This window comes from Centruroides sculpturatus, unplaced genomic scaffold (assembly GCF_000671375.1).
Source record: "Centruroides sculpturatus isolate CEXI.00-Female unplaced genomic scaffold, Cexi_2.0 scaffold92, whole genome shotgun sequence".
Classification (NCBI taxonomy): Eukaryota; Metazoa; Arthropoda; class Arachnida; order Scorpiones; family Buthidae; genus Centruroides; species Centruroides sculpturatus.
This window is the reverse complement of record NW_019384394.1, coordinates 909108-933803: the sequence shown is the minus strand read 5'-3', so window position 1 is coordinate 933803 and position 24696 is coordinate 909108. Positions and strand designations below refer to the sequence as shown.

The 24696-nt window shown below is 29.1% G+C and overlaps 1 protein-coding gene across 1 annotated transcript in view; it reads right to left on the bottom strand.

Moving 5' to 3' along the window:
• LOC111618330 (golgin subfamily A member 3-like) overlaps positions 1-24696 on the bottom strand; it is a 71408-nt gene that overhangs the window by 1940 nt on the left and 44772 nt on the right. Inside the window, exons 6-7 of the mRNA XM_023359827.1 lie at positions 22783-22997; positions 6737-7015 (exon numbers count right to left, since the gene is read on the bottom strand). Coding sequence (XP_023215595.1) covers positions 6737-7015; positions 22783-22997 — 494 coding nt within the window. The remainder of the gene's footprint in view (positions 1-6736; positions 7016-22782; positions 22998-24696) is intronic.

The window sequence follows — 24696 nt, the reverse complement described above, 5'->3', positions numbered from 1 at the left end:
TTTAGTTGTTCAGTTTACTTTATTGTTATTACTAATTAAGTTGCTTAAATGCATAGTTTTAGATATATTTCAATATATAACATCAGACATTTATATATACTGTACATTGCAAAATTAATTGAACAAATTCAGATAAAATTTAACATTAAATATGTTAAAAGGAAGTCACTGATATATTTGAATATGATAATGTTAATTGAATTAAGAGTTTTGTTTTTCAGAATTTTTAAATTTTATAAAATTTTCTTTCTTAAATTTAACTGATCTTTGATGAGTTAAATGAATGATGACATATTCTTCAAAAGTACTAGAGCCTGAAGCTCTTTTGAATCTTTTATCTTCAATACATTTCATTTCTTTTTCCTGAAATATCTAGAACAACTATTTATATGGAATGATATTGTCTAATTTAAACAACTTATTTTTTAACAATAAAAAATTTATCCTATTTAAAAAAAAACAATTTTAATCAAATAATTCTCTTTCAATAATATCAACTATGAAGATCTTTAATCTCTGTGGCTGAAAAATTTTGATATAATAAACTAAAAAAAGGCAATAAACTTTTAGAGAAAATTTTATCATGTATTCATACCACAGGAAGAAATTAATTAGCACCAATTAGTAATGTTATTTTTAACACAATATTGTCAGATATACAATAAAAATGAGAATGAATTGTAAAGGATTAATCTTGCAATATCTTGAGACAGATTGTTTAATATATAAGATACTCCAAAATGAATCAATTAAAAATAGTCTATTTATAAGTGAAATAACTAATAAGATTTTTAATGAAGATAAGTTCTATGAAATATCATTTTACAATTCATATAAATGTATACTACAATCTTTCTATACTACAATATAATATAAAAAAATACAGTTTTTTTACATTAATAAATGTAACACAAATTTGCATAACTTTCATGTTTATACTGTTCAAATGTTTTCAATATGTTACAACCATATTATCCACAAAACTTTGAATAAGAATAGAATATACAAAGAAGAATTTTATTCAAATTAGAATATTTTAAAATTTAACAAGATTTAAAATCATTAACATGTAATAAATTTTAATATTTATACAATTCAAAACAACAATTTCAAGTTTAATATTAATGTGGAGATGATATCCTACATAAATTTCTGCAGCTGAACAAATTGTTAAGCAAAATGTTAAAGTTGGATTTTGAATTTATTATTATAGTACCCTCAATAACTTGAAGTAGATGGACCAGAAAATGTTAAGTTAATAGTACTTTCCATAACTCAATATTTCATTATTTTAATGGGATCATAAATATCCCAATACAAAATAATATATATATTATATATAAGCCACAGATTCCAACTGAATTTTGTTAAACTAAAATACTTCATACTTTCTTCTCCAGCAGTTTATTATGAAGGTAGACTGAAAAGTAATGCACACATGCTTGTAAAACACGAACAAAAACAAATAGCAATATTGGACAAAAAGTACATTAAAGCACATTCTTAAGCTTCAAAATCATATATTTATTTTTCAACACAGTCACCGTTAATTAAGGCTAACACATTTCTCCCAATGTGTAACAAGTTTTTTCATTCCGTCACTGAAAAATTCTTCTGACTTTTCTTGAATCAAGGACTTGACAGAAGCCTTCACCTCATCGTCTGAGGTGTAATGATTACCCTTGAGGTCTCCCTGAGTAGGGGGGGGGAATTGCAAGGCGCAAGATCTGGGGAATAAGGAGGGCTAAGAATCAGTTCAAACTTCAGGTTTCGCAGAGCATCTCCAGTCGCGTGCTAGGTGTGTGGATGAGCGTTGTCATGTTGCAAGATTATTGGCGCCAGGCTGCCTCTAATACAAGAAAAAATCACTTGGAGACAATAATCTTGTTTTACAAGCATGTGTGCATTACTTTTCAGCCTACCCTTGTATTTCCACAGTAATGTTTTCAGATGTATTTAACTTCAATGTTCAGAAAACTACCTAAAATATCACAACTTAAATTCCAAAAAAAGAACACACAAATTCCAAAGTTTAAATATAATATCTCATTGACAAATTACAAAATTCAAATATGGAACATTACATAATTCTGAAATTTCAAGATTTTCAGAATTATGTAATGTTCCATGTTAAGTTTGCAACATGTATGATTGTCTGAAGATGGGCATTAAATGTCTGAAAATGTTACCATAGAAACAATAAATTGCTGGAGGAAAAAGTGTGAAGTGTTTTAATATAAAAAATAACAAAACATTGACACTATTAACAGAAAAAGTATGTTACATGAGTTTGTCATTGATGATTCATTATTTCAATGTTTTCAATATACAGTAGAACCTCCATTATCCGGATTTTCGATTATCTGGATTGTTCAAAATAAACAAAAATTTTACGAATTTGCTGATCTGCACTTGGCGAATTACGACACTGTTTATGTACGTGATGGAATGCATAACTTTTTTTGTTTCAACGCCTCACCCAGCACAGTGGTCGTAAACTCTTAAATATATTTTACGTAGTAATAAAAATATAACTTGACATACGTATTTATAAATAATTTGTATTCAAATTACATCATTTCTATGACCAAGGGCGGCGTAAGGCATGGACGACGTGGGCCACCGCCTATGCCTCGCGGTCCAAAGGGCCTCGCGCCTCGAAGGTTTATGCATTACTTAAAAGCCGTGAATGCGACGAAAAAATTTTAATCGTCATAAAACGATAAATAGTTTGTCAAATTTTTATTCATAAAAATGCAGTTTCAACTGCTTTTTATTTTATAAAATCCGTCTTCTTGCGCCACCAGAGGGCCTTTTAAACAATAGGTAGTCTGTTAGCGTTGGTCAGTAGTAGTCCAAATTCAATACGAACGTTTGTTTCTTGAAAATTTGATCACGATTTAAATACAGTATTTACTTTTAATATTACCGATATGTCATCGAAAAGAAAACGTGTTGTATTATCATTAAAAGACAAATTAAAGTATTTGTTTCGATTATCCGGATTTTTCCTTATCCGGACTACCTTCATCCCCAATTAGTCCGGATAATCGAGGTTCTACTGTAGTTAGCCTCAAAAGCAACTTATTTTATGAATGATATAGTTTCTAGAAAGCTCCTTAAAAGCTTGAGAGCTTTTCTCACTTCCCTTTGTAGGGAAGTGAGAAAAGCTCTCAAGTAGGTAGAGCAGGATATTCATCTTTGACAGGATGTATTTCTTCTTCACCTTAATCACTTATTTCTTTACTTCAGCAATGACATAGTCTTTGGATAAGTATCTGCAGACAACAAGCAATTATTTATAGTGACGTCATCACAATGCTGGGCTGCAATTTTTAATCATATTTTTAATTTATTTAATTTAAAATATTTGCTCTCCACCTCAAATTAGTAGTGACTTGCCCCTGTTTACCATACTTTTCTTTTAAGAATAGAGTTGTGCCTATCAACTATCTAACACCTTCAGGGGAAAATTTGTGAATTGAAATAACATGACTTCTGATTTGCATCAGAAGTTCGTATATAGTTAATCAAGGCCTCCTGCCCCTAAGGTTCCCATATCTGGTTTTGTCTTTCATCTATCTAACTCTGTTCTCAAGGTTAATGAAAGACAGACAAACAGATGACAGGTCTACAATATTTTCATATTGCAATCCAACTAAGTCATTGCTGATGTTGACAATATATTTAACAACACTTTTTTATCCATTGTTGCTGTAATAAGATTGGCCTAGTCTTTTTCAATACAGTTAACAAATTCTGATTTACTTAAAGCATCTACAAAAGCAGATTTTGTAAAGGAATTTGCAATGATGCTTTGTGGATTTACATTCCAAACTTAATCATGTGCATTGCATCTAGCAAGTTCACTCCAAAATTACACGCTACATCTTCAATATAATATACAACTTTCATATGATAGCTTTCTGATCATAATTTAAAGTTTTAAGTGATTCCCTGATCTAAAGGTTGCAATCTAGAAGTTGTATTTGATGGTAAAAATTGAACTGTTATAGTTTTCAAAGTGGGAATCATCAAATGTGCACTGCAAGTGCCAATAAAAATAATTTTTCTGTTTTTTGTAATCATGAAGACATTTAATATCTCAGTTGAACACAGATGTGTTTAGTATATTTTAAAATTTTCAAAATCTAAAAATTTTAAAGACTAAGATCTGATTGGTCAATTTGCATTTGAGAATAAGATCATTAATTTAGATGTGAAACATCTAAATTAATGATCTTATGATTCTTATTCTCAAATGATCTTATGAATTTTATGTTATGCAATCAGTATACTCTCGATAAATCGAACAAATTTGGAATTCATTTTTATTTGAAAGACTATTAATATTTAAATATAATCTGTCATCACTTTTGACTAACCATCAGTATCAACTGCAGAAATTGATCTAGGATATATTGCAAATGTAAATATAGAGAATTATGCAATTTTACGTTATTAACACCAGAAAACTAAAGTTTTAAAACTATATACTAACTCTAATGCTTATATTATAATGGAAAGATGTTTCCTCCATCATACCAGCCACCATATTATAGTATTTTGAAATGTGTTTTTTCCCCCACATCTGCAGACAGGTTGCTTTGTTTTTGATCTGATTTTTCATACAGAATTCTCATATCAATTTACATAATTCTTTCATACTATAGAAGATATCTGATTTACTGTATACAGTGGAACCTTGGTATACGACCTTAATCCGTTCCCGATGTTTGGACTTATACCAAACCAACCTTTCCCATAAGAAGTAATGTAAAAATGATTAATCCGTTCTCGTGTAAAAAAAATGGCTGGCTTTAAACACCTCGCTTTCCTGGCTAGTTCCTGCTTGATTTTTCGTGAGATCAGCGTGTATCTTTTTAGCTTTCTCACAAATAATTGCTTCTGATACGCTGTCTCCAGCACTGTTTTTCAGTTATCCAAAGCAAAAGCAATTTCTCGACATGATCTAATGTCTTCGATCTCTGTTTAGAAATTGATTTAACTCTTTTCGCAACGTTAGCAGATTTAATAATGTCTTTATTTTTCGCGATTGTCCATATCGTCGTTCTCGGAATACGGTAAACAACAGTTAAAATCTCGAACAGGCGTGCCACCTTCGTATTTCTCAACAATCTCTTTCATCAGTTCCATTGTAATTCTAGTAATTTTTTTAGTTTTCTGTCGCTTTTCATTTGCCTTTTTGCGATTCGTGATTAATAAAAATAATAAAATTTTACTTACGAATTAAAATCAGAAGAAATTAAACAAAGTTATAAACCGTTGCACCGCGAACGTCTAGTCTGGTCTAGTACACCGATAGTGCTACTTGTTCATTGATGGCGCGTATAGTTGAATTATGTCGTATACCAAACAAAAGTTGTATACCGAGCAAAATTTGTTTCGTCCAAACAGGACGTATTCCGAATTGGACTTATTCTAAAGCAGACGTATACCGAGGTACCACTGTATTTCTTAATATACTTTTATTAACAAAAATTCAGTTTTTTATTATTCAGTTATTACTCAAAGGTTACCAGATAGATTAGATCAGTATTTTTCAACCTTTTCTATTTCACAGCACACTTGTACTTATAATTAAATTTCTTCAGCACAAATTTCCATAGAAAAATTCATGTGATTTAAAGTTGTGTTTGTAATCTATCACCATATTACTTGCCACTTAACCTAATTCTTTTTGTCTATATTTATTGTGAATTAAATAAAACAGTATTGTTGTTCCTTAAAATAGCAGCAGATTACAATAATGGTTATTTTAATTAATAATTTTCATTTACATCAAAAAAGCAATTAAAATGAAGTCTTAATTTGCATTTAAAAGTGGTTAGATAATTGCCTTTAGAAACCTGCCCAATGTCTTTCTATTTCTAAGCTGAAAAGTTAATTTGAACTAAATATGGCTAGTTATAAATGAATTTTTGATTTAAAGAAAATTTTATTTAAAATGAAATAACCTGGTGTTATGCTCATATAATTTTGCTTATGAATTTACTACATTATGTATATATTTATTCATTATAACAATGAAAAACTCATATAATCAATTCAAAGAGGTTTTAATTTTGACATGTACAGTACACTCATTGTTCTTTGGGCTTCTTTCCAAAATAGTTTATTTAATAACCTTCAAAAACTTTCACGGCACACCTTAGGATGTTCTCATGGTGCATAGATTGAAAATCACTGGATTAGATGCTTAATAAACAAAGTGATGCCTTTTTAAAACATATATATATATATATATATATGTTTTAAAAAGGCATCACTTTGTATATATATATTTTATAAAGATTTTCAAAAAAACCACATCTAATTTTTCCTATAACCATTTTTTTTTTAATTTTTAGCTCTTTCTGCCCTTTATTCCATACGCACTGTAAGTTTGGCCAGGCCCACAATGGGCACTTGTTGGTGAGAGATAGGGTCCAACATTTCTGAATGCCTATGAAAAATTCCTAAGTTGCTCACTGAGATTTGATCCCAGGTTCCCAGAGTGGCAGGCTAAGACAGTTAAAGCCTTAGCCTTCCAGTTATCTTTTCTATAAATTGTTGAAGACTATTTTTATTTCTCTGCTGTTCCATAGTACACATTTTTCAGCATATCACAAAGCTTAATTAATTAAATAAGCTCTATGTAATGAAAAATGGATCTTAATAATTAATTAAGCTTTATTTTTATTTTAATTGTTTATTTAGTAAAAACAAAACAAACCTTTATTTGTTCGGCTAATGCAGGATCCCGACCTTTCATTTCATCTACTTCCTTCTGTAACTGTTCCAAAGCTGATAGTTTCTGTCGGTACTGAGTTTGCAAACATTCCATATCTGACCTGTGTTTTAATTCCATTTCATATTTAATATTAAGTTCTTTATTAATATTTGCAATTTCATTTTGTCTTGAGTCTGCTATTTGATTTGCTTTCTCTAATCCAGATTTCAGACTTGTGATTTGTCTCTTTAGCAGACTGTTCTCTCTTTTTTCTTGAAATTTCTGTTTTAATAATAATAATTACTATTATAAAATTATTTAAAAACACAGATTTCAATTCATTTATGTAAAAATTGAATATACTTGTCATAATTTATTTGATTCTTATTTTGCAAAATTTTGAAATACATCTTTTAACATGTTGACTGTCAATTATGAGTTAACTCATAGTTATCTCATAAAACATGGTCTTGCCTTTGGTGGTCTTGAAATGAGCAAACAGTAGCAAATAGATGTAAATAATAGGTAGTTGGTATCTGATATAAGAATAAAAAAATAAGATATAGCACCTCAGAACAGAATATTTACTCACAGAAAAAGTAATATTAAGTAATCAAAACAGTGCTATTATAACTTATGAAAATAATGTGTTTGTTTGTAAACTAACACAAAGAACAGACTTCTTTTGGCACACTAGACAATAATAGTATGTTTTGTAGTATTCTTATCTTTTGTGCATACTTGACATGGCCTGGACAAATACTGTTTTTCTCAATGGATGGTTTATAGCCTCTATATCAAGGATGGCCAACACGTAGACCGCGGTTGACCGCAAAGGTTTTGAAATTAGCCTGCAAAGTTAAACAATTTGCTTTCACTTAAATTAATGTTTAAAAATCTTAATTCGATAATTTATTTTTACAATAATAGACTGTCTGTGCAACGTACCTATACTGTTTGTATTTATCCTGATGAACAATGCAAATGAATGTTAATGCATGCGCATATAAAAATCCTAAAATTGTTTGCCCATATTCATAGTTGCCCGAAGACTACATTTTACCAAAAAAGTAGCCCCTAAGAGATAAAAGTTTGGCCACACCTGCTCTATTTAATGAAATTCATCTTCATTTTAACTTTCTTTGCAATGTTTGGCATTTTATCTCCAATCAAACATCTAATGATTTTTTCCACTGAATTTCAGATCTTTCATGCCATTTTTTTATGGAAGAGGATGTGTGAATTTATATATAATTAATTTGAAAATATGTCCAAGGCTATGGTCCTTATGAAGCATAGTACATATGATCGATTGTTATTGGAACACATTGAGCATACCAGTTCTGACATTGTACAAAGAGATACAGTGAATAAACTACAAGCTAGAGTTAAGCACTTTGCAAACACTAAAGTTGCTAAGAGACTGGAAATGAGAAATATCATTGTTGATTCACCCGATACACCAAAGTTGTTTGCCTTCATGAAAATCCACAAAGTAGGGCAGCAACTTTGCCCTGTTAAAGATAAGGCCAGAGCCCCAACATATGAACTGGAGAAGTTTGCCCACAAGCTTATCACACCCTACTTGGAAGATTATTTGTACATACTGAGTGACCCTGTGAACCTACTAGACACCCTCAAACAGATCCCCGTACCACATAGGTTTCTCACAGTATTGGATTTCAAGTTGCTTTTTCCATCAATCCTACTCTCACCTGCCTTTTGCGCCATCAGAGATTTACTACTCTGCATCCTCAACAATAATACGTTACACCAGCAAATTCTTGAGATGGCACATCTTTTGTGTTACAATTCTTTTTCCAGTTCAAGGGTAATGTGTACATGCAAGAAAGAGAAGTCCCTATGGGTAGTCCGGTCTCTGGGGACTTATGCGAGATGGTGATTAGACAACTTGAAGCTAAGGTCCTCCCACACCACCTGCATATCATTATTTTATATAAAAGATATGTCGACAATATTATCATATTGTGGAAAGAAATACCGGACATCAAGGCTTTTGTTGACACTATGAATGATAACACACATGGATTAACCATAGAAATAGAACAAGCACACCAGACGAATGTACACTTCCTAGATATTGACATCAAGGTAGAAGAGGCCGTAATCCACACTACAGTGTACCGAAAGTTAGGAGCAAAGGGCATATACATACCAGTAAGGTCATGTGACCCCACCACAGTATAAGGTTTTGCCATTTAAAGCCCTAATTAAGAGAGCACACACACTCTTTTACTGAGCGAGCCCTACAGTTGGAGCTAAGGCTTACACATCGAATAGCCTCTGAGCACAGATACAGCAAGCTCATACACAAGTTAATACATGGATACCAAAATCCAGCTCAAGACATACCACAAAAGAAGGAACAACAAGATATGGATAACATTATTCCAGTCACTTATAATCCATATATTAGAGACTATATGGCAAGATAGCTAAAAAGAACCACATTCGTATCGCCTACAAAAGATGTGCTTTGATATTTAACATCCTAACCAACAGAAAAGATCAACTAGATAAGGATAAGCTGTCAGGGGTCTACAGCATACCGATTATAGATTGCAGATGTGATAGAAATCTTGTGTATGTGGGCTCCACCAAATGATCCTTAGAGATTAGACTGAAAGAACACGCTGTGGATATTCAGAAACAAAGAAATATGACGGCTCTGGCAATTTATGTGTTGGATCCAAATATAGACCCTGAATTTAAGAAAGCCAGAATTATACACACCACACGGCACACACAGCATATCAAGTGGCTGGAGGCGGCCAGCATATATTTAGCTACCTTAGGGATAATCAATGCATCAATCATAAAGAAGAGATTATGCTATCAGTAGCCTGGCAAGCACTTATGAACAGTAATTTATGATAGCCGTATTGAAATTGACTGTGTATGACAAACAATGACGTAAATGAGAAGCGTGTATTAGAACGTACATATTTTCGAATTTGAAGTTTTACGAGCTGCATTTCTATCAGAGATTCGAAATACCTGAAGAAGAACTGTTGTTGGGGTTTGAAAACGTTAGTAAAGAGCTATTTTGGTTGGTTACGAGTTTTAGAAGAAGAACACACCGGTAACAGGTTAGGAAGAGTTTTTGTTAGTATTGTTGTCCAGTGTTGAGATAAAGATGTGTAGTAATTTAATTTGAAAATACATAATGCAATGTGTTTGGCCACACGATGGTTTTTCTTACACTAAATAAGAAAGCATTTGACCTGAATGATCTATGTCAGACATTTCATTACTATAATCTTTAATTATGCTTGGTTTTATCTAAATTGATATAATACTCAGCCTATTTCATACACCAACTACATGTTAACTCACATGTTTTGTTTGGCAAAAATAAGTTTTTGTTATGAATTTAGCTAAAAAGTAAATGTTATAAATTGCATACAATAACATGCATATATAAAAATGACAATAGGGAACATTTCATACAATGCAAATCTGGCAGTCAACATGTTAAAACATTAGTATTAACAAATTTCATTCTGTATATAAAAGTCAAAATAAAATGCTATATGTTCATGCAAGGTATAAAAAAATTTACAACATTGAACTTAAGATTTTACACTATGATGTTTAGACATGTTATTTTACACATTATTTCGTAAGATTACAGAATAATACTTACAAGTTACCTTTATTTTTTTTAGTATTAAATAAATAACTTTCACTTTATTTTACTTATGTTAGTTACAAAACTTTTCTTAATTTTAATTATAAATTAAGGTTAAAACTGTCATGTTGCTGATTCCTTGTATTGACAGAAAATATCCTTAAGAATTTTAATGCATTTCTTTTGAGATATTGGTTTTTCATTTATACAAATCTTTTGTTTATACAAACACATTCCAGGAATGCAATCTGTATGTAAATCATGATTGCAATATAATTTCAATTAAAATGAACTTACTTGATGTAGGAGTTCTTTAATCAAAGTTTTCTCTTTTTGCAAATCTTTTTCCATAATTTCTATTCTACTTTTTAATTTACTTTCTTCTTCTTCACGATGTTGTACTATACTTTGCATTTGTTGTTCCAAATAAGAAATAGTTTTTTCTTTACTTGTTATTTGCTTTTCCAAATCTAATATTTGATTCCTTAATATGTCATGGCTACTATTCATTCCTAACAATAAATATATGATTAATATACTTTATTTAAAATACATATATAATAAAAACCACAATATCATAATTAACAGGTATACTATTACAATGATTTAAAAATGTAATATGCAGAGATTTTATGCAACATTTTATGCAACATTATTACTTTAGTTTTAAAAAAAATATTAATTTATTTATTTATATATAAAATTTTGATGATTCTAATTTAATGTTATTATTTCTCTTTCTTTTCATTTATAAAATTAATTTCAAATAAACTAGATATTTTTTATTTTAAAATAATTTCTTTAGAAATAATTCAGTTGTCATTTAAAAAAACTATTGATATTTAAGAATAGAATAATAATGCTCAATCTTTTAATTACAAGTTCATGAATAAATCCTAAGAAAGTACTAACAAACTTTTTGGTGACTAAATGCCAAAATAATGAGCAACAGATACTTCTGTTGTATTAATCATAGTGTGATCATCAAAGACAGAATAATTGATGATGATAAACATAAATAATTAGTTTTAATTAGAAAAATTAATTAATGACATTCTTATTTATTTCATTTGAAAGTTTTAAATATTTTATATTATTTAAGTTTTAGATTACTATTATCACAAAGATTCAAATAAATCAAGCATTTTAGAAAACAGTTTAACTTGTCAATAACCTATTCGTATTGTTTTAAATTAGATGATTTGAAAATAACATTATAAATAAAACTAGATGGAAAGAATTATTATTGTAACAGTAAAAAATTCCAATGAGAAGCCTTAATTTATATCATAATACATCATATAAAATATAAAAAAATAATAAATATATTTTACTGTTAACAATACTTATACTGCCTTAAGAATGGCATATATATCAAGTTTGTATTAATTATTCATTGAACAATAGTCAGGCCTTTAAAAACCAAATTTGGTTTTTCATTGTACAAGGGCTGTGGAGTCAGTAAAAACTACTCGACTCTGACTCCTGATAATTTTAGTAGGCTGACTCTGACTCAAGCAAAATTAAATACCAAGTCATTTTTTGGGGGTCAGAGGCACTCATAGGGGGTTACCCTACTCTGAACTCTGACAGGAGCCCTGGGCATTTACCCAAATATTTTTATAGTTCGTTTTTTAATATTTAACTTACATTAATATTTATTTGTATAAAAAAATTAATTTTTAATACAAATATTTAATAAGAGGAAATGGGGGAGCAATAAAATTCTACATCTACATATCTTTATTCTACAGCTTTTGCACTTCAATTTCACCTTTCCAGAAAAGTTAGTACAACTAAAAAGGGTGAGATCTAGCTACTTCAGCCCCTTGTTCAAAAAAGAAAAATATATACTCTAATCAATTAGTCTGGCTCATTCAGTAAAATAGACTACTTATTTAGAACAGATTTTAATATTTTTGATTCATTCCTTTATTATCCTAAAGGAATGAATCAAAAATATTCAAATTCAATTGGGTCAAAATAATTTAAAATCTAAATACAAATACTACAAAGAAAACTATTGATACATATTTAATAAATTAAATTGTTGCATTTTGTATTTAAAATAAATGAATTATAACAAAATACAAAAACATTTTAAAAAATTAATAAATATAAAATAAATTTTCTTTCATTTAAATAAAAAAAAAACTAAATTAAGTTTTAAAATGCTGGAGTCGGAGTTGACACATTTTTCCCGACTCCAACTCCACAGTCCTGCATTGTAAAATACAAAGTCCTAGCTTATACAAAAAAGTTCTCTATTGTTATTTCTGATAATCAAATACAATTTCTATGTTTTGTTTCCTTCTTACATAAATGTAAAAATACAAAAAAATTTATATTTTTCTTTCTCTTCTGACTTTTGGATAATATATAACTTCAATTTTTAAAAAATATCAAGCCAATAATGACTATAAAATTTCCAAAAAAGAGTTAAAAAGGTATAAAAAAGAAAATAATTTGCAGAGAAAAAACTTATTTACAATATTACTAACAAGCTTCCCAAATGCATTTCGCCTACGGCCTCTTCAGTGGGGCTTACAGTACACAAAGTGCATTCTAACAGTCAACTTATTGAAGAGCCACTTATATGGTCAACAAAGAATTCCCAGCATTCTGCTGTTAACATTCTGGTGTTTAAATTTACATTATTGTTCTGCATAATTTTATAATTTTTTTGAGACAATTTCTATGTTTGGGCTTTTTCATAATACATGAAATTTGGTCAGACAAAACTCACAGGGATAGCTATAAATTACAGATGCTATATTAATCTTATTACCATTTTTGGCATTCAAGTAGACTTATGACAGCTAATAAACATTGCTACCGGAATGCTAAAAAGAAAATGATTTCACCTTCTGCCTATGAAGAAATATTTTTCCTGAAGGATTAATTATCATCCTTCGACGTTAATTAGACTTCTGGCAGGAATAGATGCAAAAGAAAGATTGAGACAATGAATTAAATTTCATATAAATAGATTCCATTATCCTTGATAAACTTTAACTAGAATTTAGAAAACATTGTGAAAATCTAAAAACCTAGCTAAATTAATATTGACAACTAGACTTATTTAGAAATAACAGTTAGTTTTATGTCTACATCTTGTTTGCCTCTGTAGAATGACAGACTCTTAACCAGAAACATTGGAAAATAGCAGAACATCTACAGTATTTTTTAAATAAGTAGAACCTCGATTATTCGGACCTCTATTATCCAGATTTTCGATTATCCGGATTGTTCAAATAAACAAAAATTTTACGAATTTGCTGATTTGCACTTGGCAAATTACGAAACTGTTTATGTACGTGATGGAATGCATAACTTTTTTGTTTCAACAACGTCTCACCCAGCACAGTGGTCGTAAACTCTTAAATATATTTTGCGTCATAATAAAAATATAACTTGATATACGTATTTATAAATAATTTATATTCAAATTACATCATTTCTATGACCAAGGGCGGTGTATGGGCAACATGGGCCACCATCTATGCCTCGCGCCTCAAAGGTTTATGCATTACTTAAAAGTCGCGAATGTGACGAAAAAGTTTTGCTCGCCATAAAATGATAAATAGTTTGTCAAATTTTTATTCATAAAAATGCAGTTTTAACTGCTTTTTGTTTTATAAAATCCATCTTCTTGCACCACCAGAGGGCCTTTTAAACAATAGGTAGTCTGTTAGCACTGGTCAGTAGTAGTCCAAATTCAATACGAACGTTTGTTTCTTGAAAATTTGATCACAATTCAAATACAGTATTTATTTTTAATATTACCGATATGTCATCAAAAAGAAAATGTGTTGTATTATCATTAAAAGACAAATTAAAGTATTTGTTTCGATTATCTGAANTATCTTTGATGAACTAAAAAACTATTTGTTTTATGTAATTTAAATAACAATACATATAATGCAATTTTGGATAAATTTCTCATTCTTTTATAAACATAAATAAGATTATTTTCTTTTCTACAAAATCAAGGAATGCTTTAAAATAATTTCTTTAGAAATAATTCAGTTGTCATTTAAAAAAACTATTGATATTTAAGAATAGAATAATAATGCTCAATCTTTTAATTACAAGTTCATGAATAAATCCTAAGAAAGTACTAACAAACTTTTTGGTGACTAAATGCCAAAATAATGAGCAACAGATACTTCTGTTGTATTAATCATAGTGTGATCATCAAAGACAGAATAATTGATGATGATAAACATAAATAATTAGTTTTAATTAGAAAAATTAATTAATGACATTCTTATTTATTTCATTTGAAAGTTTTAAATATTTTATATTATTTAAGTTTTAGATTACTATTATCACAAAGATTCAAATAAATCAAGCATTTTAGAAAACAGTTTAACTTGTCAATAACCTATTCGTGACACTATGAATGATAACACATATGGATTAACCATAGAAATAGAACAAGCACACCAGACGAATGTACACTTCCTAGATATTGACATCAAGGTAGAAGAGGCCGTAATCCACACTACAGTGTACCGAAAGTTAGGAGCAAAGGGCATATACATACCAGTAAGGTCATGTGACCCCACCACAGTATAAGGTTTTGCCATTTAAAGCCCTAATTAAGAGAGCACACACACTCTTTTACTGAGCGAGCCCTACAGTTGGAGCTAAGGCTTACACATCGAATAGCCTCTGAGCACAGATACAGCAAGCTCATACACAAGTTAATACATGGATACCAAAATCCAGCTCAAGACATACCACAAAAGAAGGAACAACAAGATATGGATAACATTATTCCAGTCACTTATAATCCATATATTAGAGACTATATGGCAAGATAGCTAAAAAGAACCACATTCGTATCGCCTACAAAAGATGTGCTTTGATATTTAACATCCTAACCAACAGAAAAGATCAACTAGATAAGGATAAGCTGTCAGGGGTCTACAGCATACCGATTATAGATTGCAGATGTGATAGAAATCTTGTGTATGTGGGCTCCACCAAATGATCCTTAGAGATTAGACTGAAAGAACACGCTGTGGATATTCAGAAACAAAGAAATATGACGGCTCTGGCAATTTATGTGTTGGATCCAAATATAGACCCTGAATTTAAGAAAGCCAGAATTATACACACCACACGGCACACACAGCATATCAAGTGGCTGGAGGCGGCCAGCATATATTTAGCTACCTTAGGGATAATCAATGCATCAATCATAAAGAAGAGATTATGCTATCAGTAGCCTGGCAAGCACTTATGAACAGTAATTTATGATAGCCGTATTGAAATTGACTGTGTATGACAAACAATGACGTAAATGAGAAGCGTGTATTAGAACGTACATATTTTCGAATTTGAAGTTTTACGAGCTGCATTTCTATCAGAGATTCGAAATACCTGAAGAAGAACTGTTGTTGGGGTTTGAAAACGTTAGTAAAGAGCTATTTTGGTTGGTTACGAGTTTTAGAAGAAGAACACACCGGTAACAGGTTAGGAAGAGTTTTTGTTAGTATTGTTGTCCAGTGTTGAGATAAAGATGTGTAGTAATTTAATTTGAAAATACATAATGCAATGTGTTTGGCCACACGATGGTTTTTCTTACACTAAATAAGAAAGCATTTGACCTGAATGATCTATGTCAGACATTTCATTACTATAATCTTTAATTATGCTTGGTTTTATCTAAATTGATATAATNAAATTCTAATTAAAATCTTACTTGGTGTAATGTCGGCGTCCACAAGTCTTCTTAAAACCACGTAAAAAGGGCAAAAAACACAGCAGAAACCACAGCAAAGAGCGCACACGTTCGTCCGGCAAGCGAAAAACGTGCAAACTGACGCAAAATCGTGTTGCAACAATACGCGTTTCCATAGAAACGGCAATTGTTGCGAGATTAGAAAGCTCGCAACGAATTCGAATGCGATTGACGTCATGGATTCTTTTTGAATTTTAAGGCTAAATATCTGCATTTTTCACGTTTCTATCCCCCGAGTGACGACGGATTGGGATCGACAGACTCCCTACCACCGTCTGCCTTCGGTTTCCATTCTTCACAAGGGGTTAGAAGCCAGATTTTCTATAATTGTTATTGAAACTGAGAAAAAAAATCGTTCGTTTCAAAAAATGTGACTGTTTTTTATTAAAAAAATCTATCAATAGCAAAGAGTTGCGTAACTTTCTCGGCTGTTGAGAGATTTTATTTAGAAAATAGCTTTTATATTTTTAATTATAATAAATAAAATTGTGTATGGCGCCATCTGTTATGAGATTTTGTTATATAAACTTTTCATATTTTTAATTATTATAAAATGGCAAAAGGTTTAATTTCAACTACTTTACTTCTTGAGTAGAAATAAGTTGAAACCGGTTACTTTGCACTTGAATATTTGTAGTCATGGAAAACAAGTGGAAAGAAATTTTTATGACAACGGATACATAAATCGCAAATTTGTAATAAGATACATAATACGGTTATAATAAAATATTAATTTTAATTAATTCAAAATACGTTAAAATATGGAAATAATCGCGCAATATGTATTTATATTTTAGAAAATACAAGGGAAGCGGCGCTTCCACCTCTTCCAAGGACGGCACGCCACTGATAATTTATAATATTCTTTCTCGGAGCAATGGCCAAACTTCGTATTACTTTTCCGACATTTTGAAAGCACGCACTAATTGTTCGGTAATCCTTTGCCATATTACCTTATTTCCTATTGTGCCCCGAATGAACTGAATAGCCCAAGTTTTTTTTACTGCGTTGATGTATTGTATCAAACCAAACAAAACTTTCTTTACATGAAAGCAAATGTAATGTATCTATCGGCAGCGAAGTTTTTCTAGCTGTCATGACTTCCTCATAAAAAAATAAATAAATAAAGAGATTGCTCTAGTGATGTTTCATATATATAATATATATACCACGATCTATAAATAACTATGGTCACGGCATGTAAAATTGGGGTAATACGCCATTTCTGTCAGTGGCATTTAACTTGTTGTATGCTTTTCACAAGAATGAAGAATAAGAAAAGCATGGTTTGAAGAAATTATTTGCATGATAATGTATGTTAAATATTGATTATTCAGCTGCATAAATTTTGATTCGTTATCTTTGTCGAACATTTTTTTAAAGAATTATATATGTGTAAGTAGTAATTAATATGGGGATTTGTTTTGGATATTTCAAACTTCCCCACACTAAATTAAACTACTGTCGTATGAGGCAGTTTAATCCATCCATAAATAAAAAGTCTTGACACACATTGCATTTCAGTTTTTGATTAAGGAATGACAGCAATAACCTGTTATAAATGTTACAACACAAATATCAATACTATGTGTTGTATTATCATTAAAAGACAAATTAAAGTATTTGTTTCGATTATCTGAATTTTTCCTTATCCGGTCTACCTTCATCCCCAATTAGTCCGAATAATTGAGGTTCTACTGTATTTATTACTTAATTGAAAGATATCAAATAAGTTAAATCAGAGTTCATATAATGTTGATAATACCAATCAAATATAATAAATATAAAAATTAACTAAAATGTTTTTTGGTATATATATAATGTAATATATTCCAAGTATTGTTAATGTTTATATATATATATGTTATATATAATTTGTTTACTGTATTTATTTTTTGACAATAATTTTGTATTACAAGTTTAAAAGTATAGTGGATTCTCAAATAACATGAGGAACATAAGGATTGTGTTCTGAGTATGTCACATGTATTTTAAATTTTGCATAATATAAATAAATTTTGTTATTTAAAAATAACAGTAAATACCATAGCATAGTATTTTTATGATAATGACTTTGAAATTTAGCACAAATGAAATTGATCCTACTAACACACTATAGAAATATATGACTCAGCATACAAATAAATAGTCTCAATATATAACATGAAGTAACATGCATAAAATGAAAATAATTTGGATAAGCTAGAATAAGCTAAAATTAAGAACAAAGAATAAAGATAGCTACAAAACAAGAATTAACTTTTGGAAGGTTCTCAAAAACAACAAAAGACATGAAAACAAAATGTAGTGGCAAGAAGGAAGACAAAACAAATAGTTAGAAAAAAAACCAATTTAAAAAGATAAAAACAGATGATTGTTAGAATTAATTTAGCTTAGTTCAATAGTTGTACATTTAAAAATCATAGCATGTAAATGAAGATCTCATTGTGAATTATAAAAAAAATTTGATTATGGAAAGTTTTGTTTTAACTTGAAGGGACTATGCAGATCTTCTCCAAGCTGGAAGATCTGCATAGTCCCTTCAAGTTAAAACAAATAGAATAGAATAGCTGAAAAACTTAAACATTCTTTAAAATGTTTATCATAACAAATTTTTAAAGTCATTATCATCTGAATGTTATGACAAATGTAAACATCACTGTTAATGGCCAAAGGCATAACTACAGTATATAGAGCATATAATTTTGAATCATTGACGTATTTTGAACAATATGCATATTTAAAATATACTCATTGTTGTGTTATTTTAAAATCTCACATTTCAAATGTGTAACTTGAGAATCAAGTATAATTGAATGACATATAGTAACATTACTGTACTTGTAACTGTGCATTAACATATATGCATTTTTATTTATTCTGAATTTAATAAACTATATAAGTTATATAGGAATCACAATTTTTAACAATAGAAAATATATAATTATTTTAACAATAGAAAATATATAATTAAATTTTAAAATACACTTTTATAAAATTAAAAGATTAAAATTCTACTTAGTTTACAATGATATAATCTACTTACATTATCATTTTAAAATTTATTTGAAAGTATATTTTCATTAATAATAGACTGAAAATGAATTTGTATAATAGGTTATGTATATTAAACTTTTTATGATAATTAATGAAACCTACACATATTTTTAATTCATGTTAAAAAAATATATATTTTTACCATATGTGTTTAACAATATAGTTTTGTTTTTAATTTTTCTTCAACCACACAGCAAAACAAAGTTATTTATTGATTTTTAAAATAAATAGCTTAATTCTTAGATAAGCAGTTTAAGTTGTATGGTATAAAATATTTGTAAGAATTAATATCCAAGTAAATATTACATCAAGAATTCTTGCTAAAATTTATAAATATTATTTTTAAAGGCAAAATTTTTATACTTTAACACCCAACTTTCATATTTATATATGCATAAAGCAAAGTTTTGCAACATGTTTTTCATTTAATCCCATGTATTCAACCTGTGGCCTTGTAGTTTCCTTTAGTAAGTTGTTTATAATGCAATGAAAACAGATATGATACATCTATATTGTACTTACAATTAATAACTAATGTATTTCCCAGAATAAAAATGGAGCCAATGTACTGGATCTTGAGTGTCTATCTCTAATTTTCTTGTAAAATACAATTTCAATAATAAAAATTTAGTAATTCATGAATTTTATCATAAAAGTTATAAAATAATTATAGTTTACAAATAACTACAATCTAAGACCATTGTTTTTGTACAATTCTAATCCAATACAACAAAATGCTTACAAATTATGGGGTTATAACATAACTGTATTGCATTTTATTGTATTGGATTAGATTTGTACAAAAACAATGGTCTTAGATTGTAGTTATTTGTAAACTATAATTATTTTATAACCTTTATGATAAAATTCATGAATTACTAAATTTTTATTATTGAAATTGTATTTTACAAGAAAAATAATAAAACAAGGTTGCTAGATAACACTAATAAAAATAAAGGATTTTCCTTATAATCAATCAAATATCATCTTCCAATCCTGTTCAGTTCCATTCAGAACTGTTAGTCTGATAGTCCATATTAATTAATGATCATTGGATCCACAACAATGTCTTCAGAAGAAAAGTTCAATTTTTAAGATTCTTTTACATTTTTAACACATACTTGACAAATGAGGACCAAATGGACTGGTTGATAACATTTATACTTACTTCAAATAAAATTCTGGTATCATCCAACTTGAAAGTTTTATCATGATGTGGAAAAAAAAAAGTGTTGAGCTGACTCCAGGCTAACTCAATCAGGTTAAGTTCTGTATGATATAGTGGTAGACATAATATTGTGTGGTTTGCTGCTTTAGACATGTCATCAGCATGATAACTCAAATAATTCAGCTCCTCTATTTTATCACCTTCAACTATTCTCTTTTCAATTATTCTGACTACCATGGTTCCTTTCTTAGTTAACCAATCACAAATTTTGTTTTCTCCACATATTTGTGGACAGATTCTCAAAGCAAATGCTGTGATTCCTTGCATCATTCATAACAATAACACGCAGAACAAGTGTAATAAGTATTTTGAACCATTCTTCAAAGCAGAAATCATTCATTTCTTGATAATAATCACAATTGCCATTTGATGAAAAAAGTAGGAGAACACAAATCCATTTTTATTACCTGTATGGACACAGATTAAGTTTTTCCACAACCATTTGGATGGCTTAATCTAGTTGACAACCCATGAAGAAATGCACCTTGATAAGATTTCACTGTACTGTTTTTCCAACATTTGGAAGCCATATGACTAACATCAATGAAGGTTTCATACAGATAATAAACATTCTTTTCTTGACAATATTGACAAATTGCTTTAAAGTGGTGATGTCTCCAAGAAATCAGTTTGGATGATTTTTGTAATTTTGAATTCCGATTTCAGTGATCAATCACAAACTAATTTCCTTCAATTTGCAATGCAAAGGTAACTTACTATATTTGGTAAATTGGTATCACCTATTTCTCAAAGTGTAACATTCTCATGAGAGGCTAATTTCTAAAGAAAAATCAATGAATTGTGCTTCTAATGGCCAGGAGAAAATTCATTACATTTCATATCCTGTCTTTTTTCATACAAAATCTCTTTTTAATTAGTGACTGCATCTTTCCACCTGTTGATTACTATTCTTTCCTCACAACAAAAATGCAGACTTCAATTCTGACACATCAATCAGAATTGAAGTCTACTGTTCAACCTCTTCAACTTACAAAGATGGATTTTGTTCTCATAACTAAGCATACAAGGTCTGTTCAAAAAGTATCGGACGTTTTTTTTTTCCGCGTAAACCAATGATGCGCGAGAGGCTTCCTTTGGTGGAGTTGTGGAGGGGACAGTCATGCACATCCCTGAATTTTTTCCCGCCTGCAGGAAGCGTCAGTTGTTGGCAATCGGCNAATATCATCTTCCAATCCTGTTCAGTTCCATTCAGAACTGTTAGTCTGATAGTCCATATTAATTAATGATCATTGGATCCACAACAATGTCTTCAGAAGAAAAGTTCAATTTTTAAGATTCTTTTACATTTTTAACACATACTTGACAAATGAGGACCAAATGGACTGGTTGATAACATTTATACTTACTTCAAATAAAATTCTGGTATCATCCAACTTGAAAGTTTTATCATGATGTGGAAAAAAAAAAGTGTTGAGCTGACTCCAGGCTAACTCAATCAGGTTAAGTTCTGTATGATATAGTGGTAGACATAATATTGTGTGGTTTGCTGCTTTAGACATGTCATCAGCATGATAACTCAAATAATTCAGCTCCTCTATTTTATCACCTTCAACTATTCTCTTTTCAATTATTCTGACTACCATGGTTCCTTTCTTAGTTAACCAATCACAAATTTTGTTTTCTCCACATATTTGTGGACAGATTCTCAAAGCAAATGCTGTGATTCCTTGCATCATTCATAACAATAACACGCAGAACAAGTGTAATAAGTATTTTGAACCATTCTTCAAAGCAGAAATCATTCATTTCTTGATAATAATCACAATTGCCATTTGATGAAAAAAGTAGGAGAACACAAATCCATTTTTATTACCTGTATGGACACAGATTAAGTTTTTCCACAACCATTTGGATGGCTTAATCTAGTTGACAACCCATGAAGAAATGCACCTTGATAAGATTTCACTGTACTGTTTTTCCAACATTTGGAAGCCATATGACTAACATCAATGAAGGTTTCATACAGATAATAAACATTCTTTTCTTGACAATATTGACAAATTGCTTTAAAGTGGTGATGTCTCCAAGAAATCAGTTTGGATGATTTTTGTAATTTTGAATTCCGATTTCAGTGATCAATCACAAACTAATTTCCTTCAATTTGCAATGCAAAGGTAACTTACTATATTTGGTAAATTGGTATCACCTATTTCTCAAAGTGTAACATTCTCATGAGAGGCCTTGTATTGACAGAAAATATCCTTAAGAATTTTAATGCATTTCTTTTGAGATATTGGTTTTTCATTTATACAAATCTTTTGTTTATACAAACACATTCCAGGAATGCAATCTGTATGTAAATCATGATTGCAATATAATTTCAATTAAAATGAACTTACTTGATGTAGGAGTTCTTTAATCAAAGTTTTCTCTTTTTGCAAATCTTTTTCCATAATTTCTATTCTACTTTTTAATTTACTTTCTTCTTCTTCACGATGTTGTACTATACTTTGCATTTGTTGTTCCAAATAAGAAATAGTTTTTTCTTTACTTGTTATTTGCTTTTCCAAATCTAATATTTGATTCCTTAATATGTCATGGCTACTATTCATTCCTAACAATAAATATATGATTAATATACTTTATTTAAAATACATATATAATAAAAACCACAATATCATAATTAACAGGTATACTATTACAATGATTTAAAAATGTAATATGCAGAGATTTTATGCAACATTTTATGCAACATTATTACTTTAGTTTTAAAAAAAATATTAATTTATTTATTTATATATAAAATTTTGATGATTCTAATTTAATGTTATTATTTCTCTTTCTTTTCATTTATAAAATTAATTTCAAATAAACTAGATATTTTTTATTTTAAAATAATTTCTTTAGAAATAATTCAGTTGTCATTTAAAAAAACTATTGATATTTAAGAATAGAATAATAATGCTCAATCTTTTAATTACAAGTTCATGAATAAATCCTAAGAAAGTACTAACAAACTTTTTGGTGACTAAATGCCAAAATAATGAGCAACAGATACTTCTGTTGTATTAATCATAGTGTGATCATCAAAGACAGAATAATTGATGATGATAAACATAAATAATTAGTTTTAATTAGAAAAATTAATTAATGACATTCTTATTTATTTCATTTGAAAGTTTTAAATATTTTATATTATTTAAGTTTTAGATTACTATTATCACAAAGATTCAAATAAATCAAGCATTTTAGAAAACAGTTTAACTTGTCAATAACCTATTCGTATTGTTTTAAATTAGATGATTTGAAAATAACATTATAAATAAAACTAGATGGAAAGAATTATTATTGTAACAGTAAAAAATTCCAATGAGAAGCCTTAATTTATATCATAATACATCATATAAAATATAAAAAAATAATAAATATATTTTACTGTTAACAATACTTATACTGCCTTAAGAATGGCATATATATCAAGTTTGTATTAATTATTCATTGAACAATAGTCAGGCCTTTAAAAACCAAATTTGGTTTTTCATTGTACAAGGGCTGTGGAGTCAGTAAAAACTACTCGACTCTGACTCCTGATAATTTTAGTAGGCTGACTCTGACTCAAGCAAAATTAAATACCAAGTCATTTTTTGGGGGTCAGAGGCACTCATAGGGGGTTACCCTACTCTGAACTCTGACAGGAGCCCTGGGCATTTACCCAAATATTTTTATAGTTCGTTTTTTAATATTTAACTTACATTAATATTTATTTGTATAAAAAAATTAATTTTTAATACAAATATTTAATAAGAGGAAATGGGGGAGCAATAAAATTCTACATCTACATATCTTTATTCTACAGCTTTTGCACTTCAATTTCACCTTTCCAGAAAAGTTAGTACAACTAAAAAGGGTGAGATCTAGCTACTTCAGCCCCTTGTTCAAAAAAGAAAAATATATACTCTAATCAATTAGTCTGGCTCATTCAGTAAAATAGACTACTTATTTAGAACAGATTTTAATATTTTTGATTCATTCCTTTATTATCCTAAAGGAATGAATCAAAAATATTCAAATTCAATTGGGTCAAAATAATTTAAAATCTAAATACAAATACTACAAAGAAAACTATTGATACATATTTAATAAATTAAATTGTTGCATTTTGTATTTAAAATAAATGAATTATAACAAAATACAAAAACATTTAAAAAAATTAATAAATATAAAATAAATTTTCTTTCATTTAAATAAAAAAACTAAATTAAATTTAAAATGTTGGAGGAGGAGTCAACACATTTTTCCTGACTCCAACTCCT